Source organism: Nelumbo lutea, chromosome 3, assembly GCF_056320005.1.
Source record: "Nelumbo lutea isolate HS-2025 chromosome 3, American lotus-T2T, whole genome shotgun sequence".
Lineage (NCBI taxonomy): Eukaryota > Viridiplantae > Streptophyta > Magnoliopsida > Proteales > Nelumbonaceae > Nelumbo > Nelumbo lutea.
Window position 1 is genome coordinate 104431148 of NC_142686.1, and position 17129 is coordinate 104448276.

The window sequence follows — 17129 nt, forward strand, 5'->3', positions numbered from 1 at the left end:
ATAAAAAATATATAATAATAATAATAATAATAATAATAATAATAATAATAATAATAATAATAATAATAATAATAATAATAATAATAAATTGTAAATCTTAGTATTCGAAGGGTGTTTGGGTTCATAATGGTGTTTTCTCTTAAAAAATTATATGCTGATTTAATATTCAATTCCCCTTTGGGTTAAGCTTCCACATTAACACATCTTCCTCCCTAACACACTTTAAGTAGCCTTTGTTAGAATTTCTTTTCATTATGCATAGTGTAAATTCATGTAATATGCATGTTTATGAATGCAGGGTAAAGATATGAATTAACATTATATAATCAAATTTAACTTTGATTGAATAGTACAGGATTATAAACCTTTTTTTTTATCATGTAATCATTGTTCTGTTGTTTATTTAGTAATACATCTTTTTTTTTTTGTTTAAAACATCAAATTTAACTTTTTATGGATTTGCACCAAAACCAAGGCAAGTCTTGGTTTTATATAATATTAATTAGTGTAAAAATCCCCTGAATATGCTGAATATTCTAAACCATATGCAATTCGTGAGTGCTATGTTTTGGCTGTCGAACTTGGGCTTCTATTTGACTATTGAAAGTGATTCAAAGTCTATAGTGAATATATGCCAATTCACAGTAAATCATTTGATTGCTTTGTTGATGTTTGGCATTTGTTACGGGATATCTTTAAGGGAAAATTCCTGATGTACTTTAGGCCTAGTGCCACTTTGGTTCCCGAACTTTAAAACACAACAATTCACTACCTGAATTTTTAAAATGTGTCAATCCAGTACTTATCATTAACCAATCTGTTAACCAACCATTAAGTGACATTTGAAAAGATACAAATGCCCTTTGAGTGTCATCTAGTTTTCTTTATCAACCATCCATATGTTGATAACAAATGAATAGTCTCAAATCCTTGCCTCTTCTATTAAAAAATGTTGGAGTTATGTCTCAGTGGGCATTTTGGTGACTCCAATTTTCTTGAATAGAAGAGGCAAGGATTTGTGACTGTTCATTTGTTGTCAAAGTTTGGATGGTTGATAAAGAGAATTAGATGGCACTTGAAGGGTATTTGTGTCTTTTCAAATGGAACATAACGGCTGGTTAATGGCAAGTACTAGATTGACACATTTTGAAAGTTTGGATGTTAAATTGTTACGTTTTAAAGTTCGGGGTCCAAAGTGGCACTAGACCCAAAGTACAGGGTACTAATATGGAATTTTCTCTATCTTTAATCTAAGTAGTGGTAATTAAGTTTAACTTGCAGGTTGTTAACTCTTACATCAAAAGGTTTGTCGGGTCTTTTAGGTTCTTGGGCTTCTCCTCCGAATACAAATGATCGGACTCCTTACCATAAAGTGTATGTGTTTTTTAATTGAGATTTGCTACTCATACCTACCTCACAGCCACAGGGAACAATGCTGTGATATACTATCAATAATAACTGCAGTTATTGGAAGATGTTCCTGATGTAAGGCTGGGACATGCTGTGAGGAGCACAACTCCAGATCTCTTGCCTACAAGAATACCATTTCCTTATGCATAATACTATGTAGGTGGATGAGATGTTCCCCATTCGTGGCTGCCATATTATGTGGGTAGAGGTGGGCAGGAGATCAGGGACTCTTTGTGAGAAGTTGATTTGAACTTGTGTTTTTCATAGAATGGAGGGGTAATGATCTACTACCAAAAAGCACTCCCAACACTGTCCCAACATGCCATTACAGCTATACATTGAGAATCTCTCTTGTCATTCATGAAGAGATATTCTTCATGTATGAATGATTGGTTGGGGCCAAGGTTCAAAAAATTGGCATGAACCTGCCCATATCAGTTGATACATATCGTATCGGGAACACCCTGATATACCCCTATAGAGGGTGTATCGAGGTTTTGACCGATTCAGGGGGTGGAGGAACCTTCAACCGGCCCCCTGAACCAAATTTGAAAAAAAATTAAAAAAAAAGTACCAATACTGCCCGATACATCCCTACTGGTGTATTAGGCGTATTGATATTTAGAACCTTGATTGGGACTGTGTAATGGTAACTGATCCGAACTCTGAACAGAGGATTCTACAAAAACTGGGGTAATATATCCCAAAAATCAGAAAAGACAATAAGAGAGAGGTAAAAGGAAGATAAGAAACATCCCACAAATACAAGAAATGTCATTTTAATCACAATAAAGTTGGCCCACTGTAGCCACACGTTAGGAACATCTCCCTTATCGTCATGGAGAGATGTTCCCGACTGCAACGGTTGGTTGGAATAATGTTGGATTATATTGCTAGGGTATTGGGATGCATTTTATTGGTAGAAGATCGAGACATCCCTGAGTCTGGATCACTGCCAACAAAATATGATGGGTCCCAGTCTAGACATGGGTGTTAGAGAAAATTGATAGGGGATTGGAACATGTTTATTGGCATGATGACATCCAACTCTCCCACAATTAGGAAAGATAATGAAAAAGAGGCAAAGGAAGACAAAAAAACGTCGCAACCAGATAAAGAAAAGCCAGTTTTAACCATAAAAATGTTGGCCCACGTAAAGAATAAGGTGGTATTTTATATATAAAATAACATAAATATTTCTTTCATCAGTGAGCTTGGATTCAAGGAAAAATCTCTGGCTCTCAGACTGGAATGATCTCCGAAGAGAATATGTTGAAGCTCCGGTCCAGGTGGGTTTAGGATTCTGCTATACTTTTCCTTCTACTGGTTCTTGTTCTTGGTTACTTTTGGTATTTATGTTGAATATTTTCTTTGATATCTGGATAAATAAAAGGAAACTACTTTGATTTAGTGAGGCATGAGCAGACGTTTTTAGTTCTCCAGCTTCCATGAAAGCTCACTCATACATGTATTAATAATGTACAAGAGGGAATTGATCTTCTTCCTCTTTCCTTCTGCTCGAACTGTTTACTTACTTGAAGCTTGTATCTGTCTTACGTTGTTGGAACGTGGAAGAATAGAAATTTCTTCAACCTAAGAGATCTGGCTGCTGAGAGCATCAAAAGAGGTTTCTCGACGCAGTCAGGAAGGTTTGTTCATCGGATACTCCAACCACTCCGTTTTTAAAATTTATTTTCTCTTGTCTCCGAACACCTGCCCAGGCTGGAATGGCACCCACCGACGCCCCCACCTCCCTATAGTCTACAACCGTTGGATTGGGACCTTTCAATCGTATCTATCGATCGCAGTCTGTGTAGTGTAGCCGGCGGGTGCGCCCAGGTGGAACCGTGCAGGGCGGACCCCGCCATGCAGATTCCACCTGAAATGGGTGGGGAAGACCGGAATTTCTAAGCTGATTGTGATGGTGGGTAGTCAGTCCATTCACCTCTTCGTGCCGTTGATCTGACGCGTTCAGTGTCATGGCAGGTTGGAAGGCAAGGTTGCATTGATCACCGGAGCAGCGAGAGGCATCGGAAAGGCAACGGCGATGGAATTCATAAAAAATGGGGCCAAAGTAGTGATCGCGGACATCCGACGCCAACTTGGCCAAGATGTAACAGTGGAGCTTGGACCCAATGCGACCTTCGTCTCTTGCGATGTTACCCGAGAATCGGATATCTCCGATGCCGTGGATTTTATCATCTCAAAACACGGTTGTCTTGACATCATGTACAACAATGCCGGGATCGCCGGGAACATTTCTCCCAGCATCGTAGACCTCGACATGACGGAATTTGACCGGATCATGAGCATCAATGTACGGGGCGTTGTCGCCGGGATAAAGCACGCAGCTCGAGTCATGATACCTCGCCGTTCTGGCTGCATCCTTTGCACCGGGAGCGTCACGGCGTTGATGGGTGGGTTGTCGCCACCCTCATACTCCATTTCTAAGGGCGCCGTCGTTGGGATCGTCAAATCACTTGCGTCCGAGATGTGCAAGTATGGCATTCGGGTTAATTGCATCTCGCCGTTCGCCATTCCGACCCCGTTTGCGATGGAAGAAATGGCCAAGATGTTTCCCGGCGTTGATGAACAGCGCCTTGTGGAGATGGTTCAGGGTCCCGGAGAGTTGGCCGGGGCCAACTGTGAAGCTGAAGACATTGCAAATGCCGCACTGTACCTTGCCTCTGATGATGCCAAATACGTGAGCGGCCATAATCTGGTGGTGGATGGAGGCTTCACCTCCATCAAGAGACTTGGGTTCCCGGAACCGGATCAAGTGAAGTGAAATCATGTCGTTTAATTGACAGGTTGTGTGACCGACTGTGTAGCTGTAGCTGTTTGGGTAGATTCAAATGAATGAATAAAACATTTCAACTGTCAGCCAGCAATATTACTTGCTAGATGCTACAACCCGTTCAGGAGAGCTTCTTGGTTTGGATTGGGCTGTTACAAAGAAGTTCACGTTGAGCATCTGCATTTCAGATAAGCTACTCGCAGTGGGTTCATGTATATTACTCACTCAAGTGGCGTTCAGAACACTGATTTGGGCTTTTCGTATTTTCAACAAGCACAGCTTCTGCACTTTAACATTGTGTTAATTGAGCTACAGTGGAGAAACTTCTCCGAGTAGCTTCATATTTGAGCAGTGGTGGTTTGGGCGTTCAGAAAACACAGTTTCTGGCATTCCTACAAAGGGCCCAGCTCGGTATGCCAGAAGCCGCATCTTGAAAGCCCTCCCAAACGGGCACTATATCAATATTGCTTTAGGGACGCCCAAACAGCTGAACTTCAGCATCTGTAATTCATATTAGTAGATGTGGATCACATGACAACGAGACGGTCACCATAGTTTCATAGAATGAAGTGGTTACAGATCTAATCGGTTCTCCTTTCGGTAACAACAACGAAACGGGCTCATTTCCCAAACATTATTTCATAAGATGATATGAAAAATGGTCATTCCCCAAATAATAACTAAAATGATAAATTGGATGGTACAACAAAATAAACAGTTCTTGTACAACCAGAAATCAAGTTAGGCAACTGCAACTTGAATAGGGGTGTGCTGCAGGCTCGTAATGGGTTAAACAAACAGAACTCCTTCAGGCATATGTTGCCATGATTTCTCTAAATAGTTGCTTCGGTGCTGCAATTGGACAGAGAGAAAATACAAGAATAAGGGTGTGTACCAAAAGAAAGAAAACGTAAGGCAGGATAGATAAAGAAAGCTCCTAAGAAAATTTTAGGCTTATAGCAGGGTTTTCTTATCCATCTTACCAGGCAACCCAGTGAATTTTTCATATTGTTCATATGCCTGCCTGATAAACATCTCCAGCCCAGTAACAATAGTTACTCCAGATTCTTCTGCTTCCCGTAGGAGCCTGGTGATTTTTGGTGTGTAAACAGCATCAAAAACTAGGGAGTAGGAGCTCAGAGCTTTCTGCGAAAAAAAACAAACAGAACGTCATATACTTCCTTATCACAAACTGGAGGATAAAATCCCTTCCTTGTGTAAAGAAATTACATGTTTTCCAATAAGAGGGTAACCTCTATAACCAAAGATACACTACAAGGTAAAATGATTTTATTTTTGTAAAAACTGTTTTTTCAATGTTTTCTGGGCCTTGAAGAAGTAGGAAGGATGAGAATTTATCATAATCATGGATGGTGGAAACCAATCCCTTCAAATAAACTCCCCTTTCTGTTTTAGTTACAAGTAGATGCAGGAAAAAGGAAAATAAGTTGAATTAAAATCAGTATCAATGATGAAACATGATGTATCATGGAAAAGATATGTTTGGTGTGGGGGCAACCTTAGGTATAGGTGTCTCGTCAACTTTTGGCTGCATTCCAATAGATGTTGTATTTGCAAGGATCATCCCATTCTCTGGATGGAAATCACCTAGTTCATCAAGAGATAAGGCATCTCCACCAACCATATCAGCAAGTTCTTTGGCTCGACCTTTCAATCAGAAGGATACAGAATAATGAGTCATGACAAGAACTATCATGCCATGTAATTTGAAGCATAGAATTAGAGACCCATTAGAACGTTACATCTAGCAACATTTGAAAAAAGTTAATACTTGGCACTTAAGTATTATATATCACATAGAAAGAAATTTATTTTTGAAGAATATTGCTTCATAATGCTTCTAAATTAAGAACATTCTAAAACCACATTTTGCAATAAAAATGACGTTCAATATGTACATTAGCAGTTTGTTCATTTATGTCAAATAAACAATGAGAGAAAGAAAAAAGTCACAGAGAATTGTTTCCCAAGAATTCTTGGAGTTATCTGCCAAAGACAAATCCTTTCAGTAGCAATGTTGTCAAAAAATCTTGCGCTTTACGACATGACTCACGATTTGAATCATGAATCTTAAGGGTTTTGATTTGAATCTTATATATGAATTCTTTTCTCCAAAAATGTTATGATTTTTGTTTGATTCCTACAATTTGATTCATAAATCTTACAATTTATAGGACTCCTACGATCCACTATGATTCAAATAAATTTAATTAAGAATTAGTTCTCTAGTTTGTCATTCTTTGGTTTGTATTTACTTTTATCCAAGGAGACTTGTTTTATAGCCCTTGCTAGAAAATGATTATTTATGTCATTTAAGACTATTGAGCTTATTTTTCATCGTATGTAAGTTAAATAGCCATTGCTTGCAGATTATTTGAATTTGGAGTCAAACTTGGTTATATCATCTTAGGCTTCTATTGTACATGGTAAATTCTATTGCTTTAGGTACATATATGGAAGATATGGATTAAAAATGGGTAAAATCATTTTCCTACATACATACATATGGAAAATATGGTAGATATGGAAAATCTCTAGTCAGCTGAAGCTAGAAATGGACTATTTTTAGTCAAATATTTCTACAAGGCTTTGTGAAGGTCAATTGGAGAAAATGTAGAATTTTAAGGCATCTGAGGAAACCCTATCCCCCCAAGGGTGGAAGCTTTTGCTTGGGTAGTGGCAATAGATGGCATTTTGACATTAAACCATCTTCAAAACAGAGGTTTTCACCTAGCTAGCAGATGCTACCTCTGTGAGAATGCTGAGGAGAATGTCAATCATTTGCTTGTTGACTGTCTCTTCTCCAAGTTCATTTGGGGCCTTTTCTTTGGGCTCTTCAAGTCTGATAGGTGGCCTCCCAATTCTGTGGAGGAGATTTTCTCCAAGTGGCCAATGGTAAGGGGAAATGTCAAGGCAAAGATTGCCTGTAGCTGCATTCCTTTTGCTGTTTGTTAGGAAGTTTGGAAAGAAAGAAATAGAAGAATATTTGAAGAGAAGGCTTTGATCAAGGGAGCATATCACATTACCATGTGACAAAAGAATTATGAGCTAGGTTCTCATTTCCAGAGTTGGAAGGAGTCACAAAAGAAGACCTTGGTTCTGATTTTTGAAACATTCTGGAGTTGGCTTAAATGCTTAATAGTTTCCCTTTTGTTTGGTTTATGTATTTATCTTTTCTTCTTTTCAACGTCTCCTCTATGTTTTGTTTCACTCTCCTTGTAGCTTTTTTTCTAGTGATATCTCATCACTATCAGATGTACTTCTCTCTATTATTAATAATTTTTCTTTTTTATTCATTACAAAAAATATGTAGTCTTTTATTATATTTATATTTAATTTTTTAACAAATTTGTAAATTTACGATATGATTCATGATTCAATTCAATTCAACTTTCTGTACGATTTACGATATGATTACGATTTTTAGAACATTGTTCAGTAGTATTGGCCATTTACCCCCCTTCCCTTAACATTTTCTCAAGTGGTCATGCTAGAGGCATAAACACCATAGATAACTGAGATAAGATGATAATCTTCCATGAAGTGAAAAATATCTAAGACAGTGAAAGCATACTTAAATGTTTATACTTAAAGTCTAAATTGCCAGATTGAGCTGTTTGTATATATGCACTTGCCCTATATTCTGTATCTAGATGTATGATCCTTTTCTATTATTATTATTATTATTATTATTATTATTATTATTATTATTATTATTACACTTTTCATTACTGATAAAAGAAGAAAAGAAAGTTGACATGAGAGCTTCAATCAAATTACAAATTCACCTTCCTTAAGAAATCAGGATGGGAGGATCTAGGATCTCCAAAAATCATTCATAGATACACCATTGAATTCCTTGGTTGCTAGGGCCCATGAATTGGCAAGGGAAGACCCAATCCATTGGAATTTCAAAGGGGGTTGCTTTGTGTGCCAATCCCAACAATCCCAAGAAAAAGTGCCATAGCTTCCTTGTTATCATGCCATAAAAGAAAAAAATCTACTAACAAATTTCCTTTCCATGTATGTATATATATTCATGTATAAATCCACAGGTTCCCTTTTCTTTTCCCTTTAAATTGTCACAAGAGTTGATTTTTATGCATGCAGCTTCCCACACAAAGAAGTAACTTTGGGATGAAGAGAAGGAAACAGAGTATCTTAACTGGAAACAACACCATTTGAAAGGTCAATGAGGATGTGACTCAGAAGTAGAGAAACAGCAAGAAGGATGGCAGCACGAAAATAAATGTATATCTCTTCAAGTGTCAAAGAGGGAGGCAACTTCCTCAAGCTTGACAGTCAAAAAAATTTAGTTGTATATAACAAAATAACAATGTCATATCAGAGAACACTAAGAATAAACAGAATGGGGGTAATCAATCTTTGTACCATAATGTGGAGTTAGGTACACATTGCTAGCCTAACAAGCACTTTGCACACTGCACATATCATTCTTTTGTCATAACTAATAAAGTTTCAAAGTCATTATTTCAGAGAATGCTAAAAGAAAATAAGGCACACAAACTCTTACTGTAAGTGCGATTGGCAATTACAACTCTTGCTCCCTTTTCTTTTGCACCATAGGCAAGTGCCTTACCAGCACCGCCTGCTCCAATGACTATGAAGAGTTTTCTAGCTAAAGGTGAAGCAATTGTATTGTGCATATCATGTAAACCTGCAAAAAGAAAAGAGTGAGCTCCAAAACATCTTCAAACAAAACATTTAAAAAAAAGCCTTGATAATGTACACATGTTAAAAACCTCTTAGTCCATCCTCAATAGCTGAAATAGCACCAGCATAGTCAGTATTGTAACCAGATAATTTTCCATCACTTGATCTCCTAATAATCGTATTAACAGCTCCTATGGACTGCAAGGTTTGATAAAGAAGATAAACCAGTTGGACATGATTTTAGAAAGACAAAACAGATTTGCCATTAAGATTGAATCAATTTGAACAAGCTACAGATAGTTTACCAAAAAATCTATAAGTTCAAAAGATCAATTACCTTGGCAACTGGATGAACCTCATCACAGCGTTTAAGTGCATCTTCTTTGTGAGGAATTGTACAACTGCAATTCAAAATAAAGTACTATCTTCAAAAGCAAGTTCATCGTGTGAGTATAGATAATGAAATATGTGCATCATGTAAAATACATATAAAATGAAGTAACAGAACCCAGGCCAAATACCTCAGTTACTTGAATTAATAACCCATCAGAAAAGCTAGTGTCAAAACCAACACAATCCACCAAGATCGGGATTGTGCCAAAGGAAGCCTAACTCCTAAAATATTCACCCCCCAAAAAAAAGTAAAGAAGAAATTACTATGACTCTGTGAACTATAATTCATATTAAGGTCTTTGGTGTGAGGATGTTGGACCTGAATCCGAAAAAATCAGGGGAAGAGTAGACATCAAAAAATTTTGCAACATCATCTACCAATAAGGGCATATAAACACCGTTAAAACTGTCCGCCTTAAATGCTGCATTGAACAGAAAAGGCCCTTTGCTGTGACTCACAGGCTTCCCAAGAAGTCCATATATTTTTGTATCAGGTCCCAACTGTCTGAAGTTGTATAAATCCAACAAATCTTTGATTGTTGGTTGCCCAGGAGCTGATATTTTTCCAGCCTCAAGTGTACCAAAAGTGAGATATCCACCAAACTTGGGGCAAAGTATCCGTGACATCAAACCTCTTTCGCCCATAACCAGCCCTATTATTGGAACCTGAAATTTCAATGTTGTGTCATACTGGAAAAGAACTTTAATAATGTAAATTGGCATATAAATATGCCAAGAAGTTTTAATTGGATCTTCAAGAGAAACACAGAAATCATATAAATCTGTACCTTCTATCATTAATAAATTTTCTTCAAAAGAAACACAGAAATCGTAATTTCTGTGGTTCCATAGAAGTTGTAGTGAAGACTTACAGTAGAACATATATATTTTTTTGTTTAAAAAATAAATGTTGCAAACCAAATCACTGTTATAGACAAAAACGAATCAACAATAATGCAACTAGATTTTACACAACAATCTCAGTAGTGTTGCATGGGAATGTACAAAGGGATCAGAATTCAACATGTGTCCAGGAGTTTGATTTGGTACGTCAACAAGGACTCAACAGGCATGTCTATAGAAAAGTATAAACTATCAAAACAGTCCTTACTTCTTTTCAATTAGAACATTATATACCCATAGAAAAAGGTCAAAAATCACTACTATTTAATAAAGTTTTATAGGAAAATAGTATCCATTGTGTGCATTAAGAATCAATCTACAGTCAGAATGTACATATGTCCAACATGGGCACTTCATCCATTTAGGAGTCCATGCAACACTGAATCCAAGTCTTGAGCAGATTTCTGCAATAGGCCATACTGGCATTTTATATGCAAGATAATTTGTTCACTTTATATCCATTAATAAAAGATGCATGAGTAATTAAAGCTCAAGAAGAATACAATTTAACAAGAGCTGGAAAATAAAATCAACCATTCTAATTTTCATCGAAATAGGAAAAGCACAGGAAAAAAACTGAAAAGAGGATAATTACAAACAGATATACTCTATCCATCAAGGCAGCCAGAGTTCATAAACAATTAACTGTATAACCCTAATTTCACATATTAATGGTGGTCCCAGTACACATGGAGAGACTTGGAACACAAAAGTAGTAATTTCGGGCAGTGTTTTTGAACTGAAACTGAGCACCCATTCGAGTATTTGATTGGAGATATGAAAAACCAACAAAATCTCATCTTCCTGGTCCAACGGAGAGAACTATTTCATTATTTTCACATGTTTCTTTAGGCTTTCACAGTTCAAACAATCAGTGATTGAAAAGTGAGGGATATGGCATCAAAGTTGAAGGCATTCAGATATGCTCCAACATCTCCATTTCTTCAGAATCCTCATATTTAGCAAAATCCCTCTGAAGGAAAATGACAATATTCCTCTATCTATCAGAAAACCAGATAGGATACTATAACCTTCTTCTGGGAACTGAAACTAATGCTAAAAAATATTCAATCTAATATTCTCTTCACAACTTGGACAACAACAACAACTCTTTACTTCCTTGTTGGAGTACTCAATTCTTAAGATGTACGAGGAATGGAGTTATTTTAGAGAAAATTATATTCAGGTACTTTAGTGTAATATGGGGGAGGGTTTCTTGAAATTTTGGATAATTTTAAAACATTAAAAAGGTTCTTTCTCATTAGAGAGACACACTGGCGTGTGATATTGCTTGATCTAATAATCTGTGTTTATAGTGATCAAATATGTCAAGTAACTACAGATCTATTAGTTAAAAAATCTTTTTATGTTGAAAATCTAATCCTTCTTCTATTACACTTCATTATTCATTATTCTTGTTATCTTTCAATCAGATCATGTTAATTGTTTGGCATTTTGAGATTTTATCAATCTTCTTGGTCTCCCTATTCTTAATTTCAGTTTACCCTCTTGTGATTCCTGTTATTGTATCTAGTTTTACCATAAATAGTGTTGAGAAATATATTGTATTTGGGTTTTCTTTCAAGGGAAGTGTTGGAGGTTACATGGGTGTATTTGTAATGTCAATAAATTTTGAGGACTTGCATGTCTTTATGGGAGGAAGAGAGCCTGTATGTAATTCTGATATAATTTGGTCTCTTGCTTATTTAAGCCATTGGTTGTGCAGGATTAGGGTTGAGTGAATGAAGGCATTTGTTGTTAGTCTGTAGTGCAGTTAGTTTTGTATCTCTTCTTCTCATAGTGGATGTTTTCCCTCTCTCCCGTCCTGTGGATGTAGGCTACTGAGCTGAACTACATTTAGGGCTGTTCATAAGAATGCCCAACCCGACCAAACCGACCAACCCGAGTCGGCTGGGTTTTCATTCGTACTGGTCGGTTTCGGGTTGGGCACATACAAAAACCGATATCTCGGGTCGGTTTCGGTTTTGACATAAGAAAACCGAAATCGACCCGACCCGAATCGAACTAGTCTTTCTTCTACTAGTTTCGTAGTTCCTACTTCCTAATTTGAGTAGTTTCCTAATTCCTACTAGTCTTCTAGACTTCTACTAGAAATAGAAGGCCCATTAGGCAATTACAATTAGAATTCAATTAATTAGGTGTCCTTTTTTAGTTTTTTACCTAGATTAGGCAATTACAATTAGAATTCCTACTAGAACTAGAAGGCCCATTAGGCAATTACAATTAGAATTCCTAGTTTCCTACTAGTCTTCTAATTCCACTTTTGTCTTCTCTTAAAATCTTCTATTCTCTAACTTAACTTGGTTGGTCCGCCCCCCTCAACTCAAGTCCTCAACTAATTCAGAATTTTTTCGGCTTTGTACAGGAGCAAAACCGAAACCGACCCAACCCGACTCAAACCGACCAGGTCAGTTTGGCCTATCAGTGGGTCGGTTTCGGTTCCCACCTTTGGTAACCCGACTAAGTCGGGTCAGTTGGGAAAATCCCATGAAACCAACCCAACCCGACCCGTGAACACCCCTAACTACATTAAATCTTTGTCACTTTGTGCTTTCTCTCTTTCTTCTTTCTATTTTCTTCTTGGTTTACTATAGTGTTTTAAAAGGTGTGGGAGGCATACGCTTGGAGGCACACCTTCTTCCTCCTCCTCCTTCCTCTTCTTCCTCCTCATCCCCCTCCTCTTAAGGAGGCTTATACCTCTTACGTTCTGAACTATGCCTCACACCTCTAGGTATTGGAATGCCTTGTGTCATGCCTCCGCGTTTTAAAACATTGGTTTACCACTCTTTTTCCCACTGTTTGACAGTGGCTTTCTATAAATAGGCAAATTTATGTTAGACTATAGCATTCTTAAGTCACCTAGCTTTTCAGGATTTTTGGAGAATTTTCAAGCAATTTTTGATGCCTATAAAAGAGTTCCAGAGATTCCTTCCTAAAAATTAAGAAAATTTGAGTTTGTGTTTTTTTTTTTTGCATGGTTAATGCTTTCTTGTCTAGATCTAATATGGTGCTTCAGGATTTTTTTTTTTTATCTTATTAGTTTAAAGGGCAGTCCAGTGCATGAGGCTCCCACCAATGCAGGGTCTGGGGAGGGACAGATGTACGCAGCCTTACCCCTGTACAAACAGAGGGGCTGTTTCCAAGATTTGAACCCTGGTCACCCGGGTCGTAATGGAGCAACCCAACTGTTGCACCAAGGCCCACCCTTCTTTATCTTATTAGTTTCTGGATCTAATAATGAAGATTTGTTGGATTTTGTGAAAAAAATGAATGAGCATCATGGTAGATATTACCTTGAGAGAGTCTATGAATCCTGATTGTAGGTCAAAAGATCCTTTATATTTTAGACTTTTCTGATAATCAAGAAATGTTTCTTGAAGATTACTGATTTCAAGTTCTGACACCAAGGTTTATTGTACCTTGCATGTGTTCAATAAAATTATTGAAAGGCTACAGTTTTTTTTTTTTTAATCAGCAAAGTGAGTTCATTTATTAATGATTGAAAAAGTTGCATGAATTAGCTACACAGTAGCCCAAAAACAACAGAAAACAGCTTGGCCACCCTAATTTGTTTTGCCATCCCCCGCTTTTTTACTATAACAGATTACAACATTGCCCAAAATAAAGTGGATCTGTCCACTCCCTGTTTTGTTAGGACATCTGCCAGCCCATTTGCTTTTCTTTTCACCCATCCAAAGCTAGTGTTACAAATTTTTGCAAGGAAGTCAAATTCCCTTAAGGAAAATCTATATTTCCATGGGGCTGAATTGATTTGTTTGGCCCAAGAAATGACCAATAAGGAGTCTCCTACTTCGAGCTCTCTAACACCCAGATGTGCTGCTAGTCATTGTAAAAGGGCCATTATCTCAGCCTTAACCAAATCTCCAAACCAATTGGCCCAGAGAATATGACCACCACTACTCCTTGATGTTTTCTAAAGACTCCCCCTATACCCCGCCCTCCCTTGATTTCCAAAGGAGCTCCCATCAAAATTTAGTTTCAATTTATTTGGCCATAGAGGTTTCCGTTCCATTCTCACTACTTCTTTGTGTGTATCTGTTTGTGCCACTTCAGTCCATTTCCATAAGTCATTTTCAGAAACATCTCTGAAGAGCTCCATTGCTTTTTCCCAATGATCCTTATGGATTCAATCACTTCCTCCACTGATCTACTCTTCTCATGGAAGATTCTTTGGTTTCTCTCTTCCTAGATAGTCCATACCAGGGCTGCTCTTGTTATTCTCCACAAACATCTTCCCCTTTTCTTCTATTGCCTCAAGAAGCTAGAGTTGAATAGGCTAACCACATCCTGTGGGGGTACCCATCTAGGCATCTACAACCAAAAAGAGAGCAAAGGTAGTCCCAAGTACAAGTCACAAACAAACAGGAGAGTGGTAAATGAGGAAGGGTCTCACCACTGGCCTTGCAAAGGAGACACAGGTGAGGAGAAAGGCAATTATTTGGCCTTCTTTTCTGTAGCACGTCACAGGTGTTAATCTTCCCAATGAAGCTTTCCCAACATAGAGCCTGCACTTTAGGAGGGATTGGTTTGCACCAAATTTCTCTCACTGAGAAATTTACCCCTACAGCTTTTGAGCTAATAAGAAGGTTAAAGAAGGAAGAACATGGGAAGTGACCATCAGGGGAGGGGTACCAAACTCTACCATCCAAAAGATTTTGATCCAGGAAAACCTTTTCCAAGAGAGAAAGTAGGAGGATAAGGGATTCACATACATTGTCCCTCAAGCCTCTTCTGAACCTGAAATCCCAGTTTAACCCTAGTGTTGAAAGCCTGCCAAACCTAGAGATCGATTCGTTCTTGAGATATGTTAATGAGTATAGTGTTGGGAATAGTAGAAGATCAAGACTGTAATCAGTCTTGAATCCTAAATGGTTTTAGGTTTGTAAAACAGAAAAGAAGATGAGAGAAAAGGGAGAGAATAGAAGAGAAGCAAGAGAACACAAGTTGCTGAAAGGAGGGACAGATTCTAACAGATCTGCCGCCGCCACTCTCTTAATATTTATAGGTTTATGTTTAGTACATGATGAAAGGACACATCTGCCCTTGATACTTACATAATAAAGAAAGTAAATAAAACTGAAATAAATAACAGCTGAATTAGCAAACTGACTCAAACTGACACTACTATAACTGAAACAAATACTGCTGTCCTACGAACACAGTGGGGACCACTGCAGTGGGGCCCACATCAGTGTTCTCTACACTCCCCCTCAAGTTGGGAGTAGATATTTATCATGCCCAACTTGGATAGGTCTGTCTCTAACTTCTTCCTCGGTACAGCCTTGGTGAGGATATCCGCGAGCTGCATATTGGATGTGATGTACGGAAGACACACTTGTGATATAACTCTTTCTCGCACAAAATGTCGATCAACTTCGATATGTTTAGTTCTGTCATGCTGCACTGGGTTGTGGGCTATATTAATAGCTGCCTGATTATCACAATACAACATTAAGGGCTTTTCATAGTCAATACCCAACTCTTCAAGTAGTGACCTCAGCCATAAGATTTCAGCCACTCCATTAGCCATTGACCTGCATTCCGCTTCAGCATTGGAGCGGGAAACAACACTCTGCTTCTTACTCCTCCAAGAGACAAGGTTACCTCCCACAAGGGCACAATATCCAGAGGTAGACCTTCTGTCATCAACACTTCCAGCCCAATTGGCATCTGTATAGACTTCCACCCTCATGTGATTATTGTTCTTGAGTAATATACCTCTACCCGGGCATCTCTTTAAGTATGCTAATATTCGTTCTGCCGCAAGAAGATGAGAAGTTCTAGGGGAGTGCATGTACTGGCTGACAACACTAATTGCATAGCTGATATCCGGCCGAGTGAGACAAAGATATAGAAGCTTTCCAACCAACCGTTGGAACATAACTTTGTCCTCAAGAGGGTCCCCACCATCTGCACTAATCTTGTGATTTTGTTCGATGGGTGTATTGGCCGGCTTAACACCCAGCTTTCCAGTTTCCGCCAACAGATCTAAAACATATTTTCTCTGAGAGATAAAAATCCCCTGCTTGGATCTAGCAACCTCAATACCCAAAAAATACCGTAGTGCACCAAGATCTTTTACCTCAAACTCTTGATGAAGGAGCTGCTTGAGAGACTCAATCTCATGACTGTCATTTCCTGTCACCACAATATCATCTACATATACTGCTAGTAGTGTCAGAGAGGACTCCATCCTTTTGATGAATAGTGTATGATCTGACTGGGCCTGTACATAACCAAACCTTCCAAGGGCTAATCTGAACCTATCAAACCAGGCTCTAGGTGACTGCTTCAAACCATACAATGCCTTGTTCAGTCGGCAAACCTTCTTACCTGTCTCTGTATCATAGAATCCAGGAGGCAACTGCACGTAAACCTCTTCTTGTAAGTCTCCATTCAAAAAGGCATTTTTAACATCCATCTGAAACAGGGGCCAAGAATGATTTGCTGCAAGGGATAACAAAACTCGAATGGTGGTCATCTTGGCTACTAGGGCAAAGGTCTCCAAGTAGTCTATACCATAAGTCTGAGTGAATCCCTTTGCAACCAGCCGGGCTTTGTATCTTTCAATAGAGCCATCAGCATTATGCTTCACAGTGAATACCCATCTGCATCTCATTGGTTTCTTTCCTTTTGGTGGGTCAACCAGTGTCCAGGTATTATTCTTCAACAGGGCATCCATTTTGACTTGCATTGCATCTTTCCATTCTGGAACCGATAAGGCTTCTTGCACTGTTCTTGGAATAGGGACATCGGCAATGGAAGTGAGATAGGACCGATAAGATGGTGATAGACGATCATAGGATAGGAACTGTGAGATGCTGTGAGCTGTAGAAGTGGTGCAATGTCGTTTCCCTTTGCAAATGGCAATAGGGAGATCAAGGTCATC

The 17129-nt window shown here is 38.3% G+C and overlaps 2 protein-coding genes across 4 annotated transcripts in view; one reads left to right on the forward strand and one right to left on the reverse strand.

Moving 5' to 3' along the window:
- Positions 1–2511: 2511 nt before the first annotated feature.
- Positions 2512–4301, forward strand: LOC148867332 (NAD(P)-binding Rossmann-fold superfamily protein). 3 transcript variants are annotated; one of them, XM_088975109.1, is made up of 3 exons: positions 2512–2699; positions 2991–3059; positions 3397–4301. In XM_088975109.1, the coding sequence occupies exons 1-3, from the start codon at positions 2662–2664 to the stop codon at positions 4196–4198; spliced, it is 909 nt and encodes a 302-aa protein (XP_088831235.1). In that variant the 5' UTR covers positions 2512–2661; the 3' UTR covers positions 4199–4301. The 3 variants fall into 3 exon arrangements, with proteins under 3 accessions (XP_088831235.1, XP_088831236.1, XP_088831234.1); XM_088975108.1 differs by having other exon boundaries at positions 2586–2699; positions 2952–3059; XM_088975110.1 differs by lacking the exon at positions 2991–3059 and having other exon boundaries at positions 2583–2699.
- Positions 4302–4739: 438 nt separating this feature from the next.
- Positions 4740–17129, reverse strand: part of LOC148867333 (bifunctional 3-dehydroquinate dehydratase/shikimate dehydrogenase, chloroplastic-like) — a 46172-nt gene continuing 33782 nt past the window's right edge. The window contains exons 4-10 of the mRNA XM_088975107.1: positions 9615–9961; positions 9240–9303; positions 8992–9100; positions 8763–8906; positions 5727–5875; positions 5191–5353; positions 4740–5059 (exon numbers count right to left, since the gene is read on the reverse strand). Of these exons, the coding sequence (XP_088831233.1) occupies positions 5016–5059; positions 5191–5353; positions 5727–5875; positions 8763–8906; positions 8992–9100; positions 9240–9303; positions 9615–9961 (1020 nt within the window). The 3' untranslated portion in view covers positions 4740–5015. The remainder of the gene's footprint in view (positions 5060–5190; positions 5354–5726; positions 5876–8762; positions 8907–8991; positions 9101–9239; positions 9304–9614; positions 9962–17129) is intronic.

What these genes read in the sequence shown, in the direction of transcription:
- LOC148867332 (XM_088975108.1), top strand. Translation starts at nt 2,662, where the DNA reads ATGATCTCCGAAGAGAATATGTTGAAGCTCCGGTCCAG. An exon ending in ATGTTGAAGCTCCGGTCCAG is followed by an intron (nt 2,700 to 2,951) that starts GTGGGTTTAGGA and finishes ACTTACTTGAAG; the next exon opens with CTTGTATCTGTCTTACGTTG. An exon ending in TTCTCGACGCAGTCAGGAAG is followed by an intron (nt 3,060 to 3,396) that starts GTTTGTTCATCG and finishes GTGTCATGGCAG; the next exon opens with GTTGGAAGGCAAGGTTGCAT.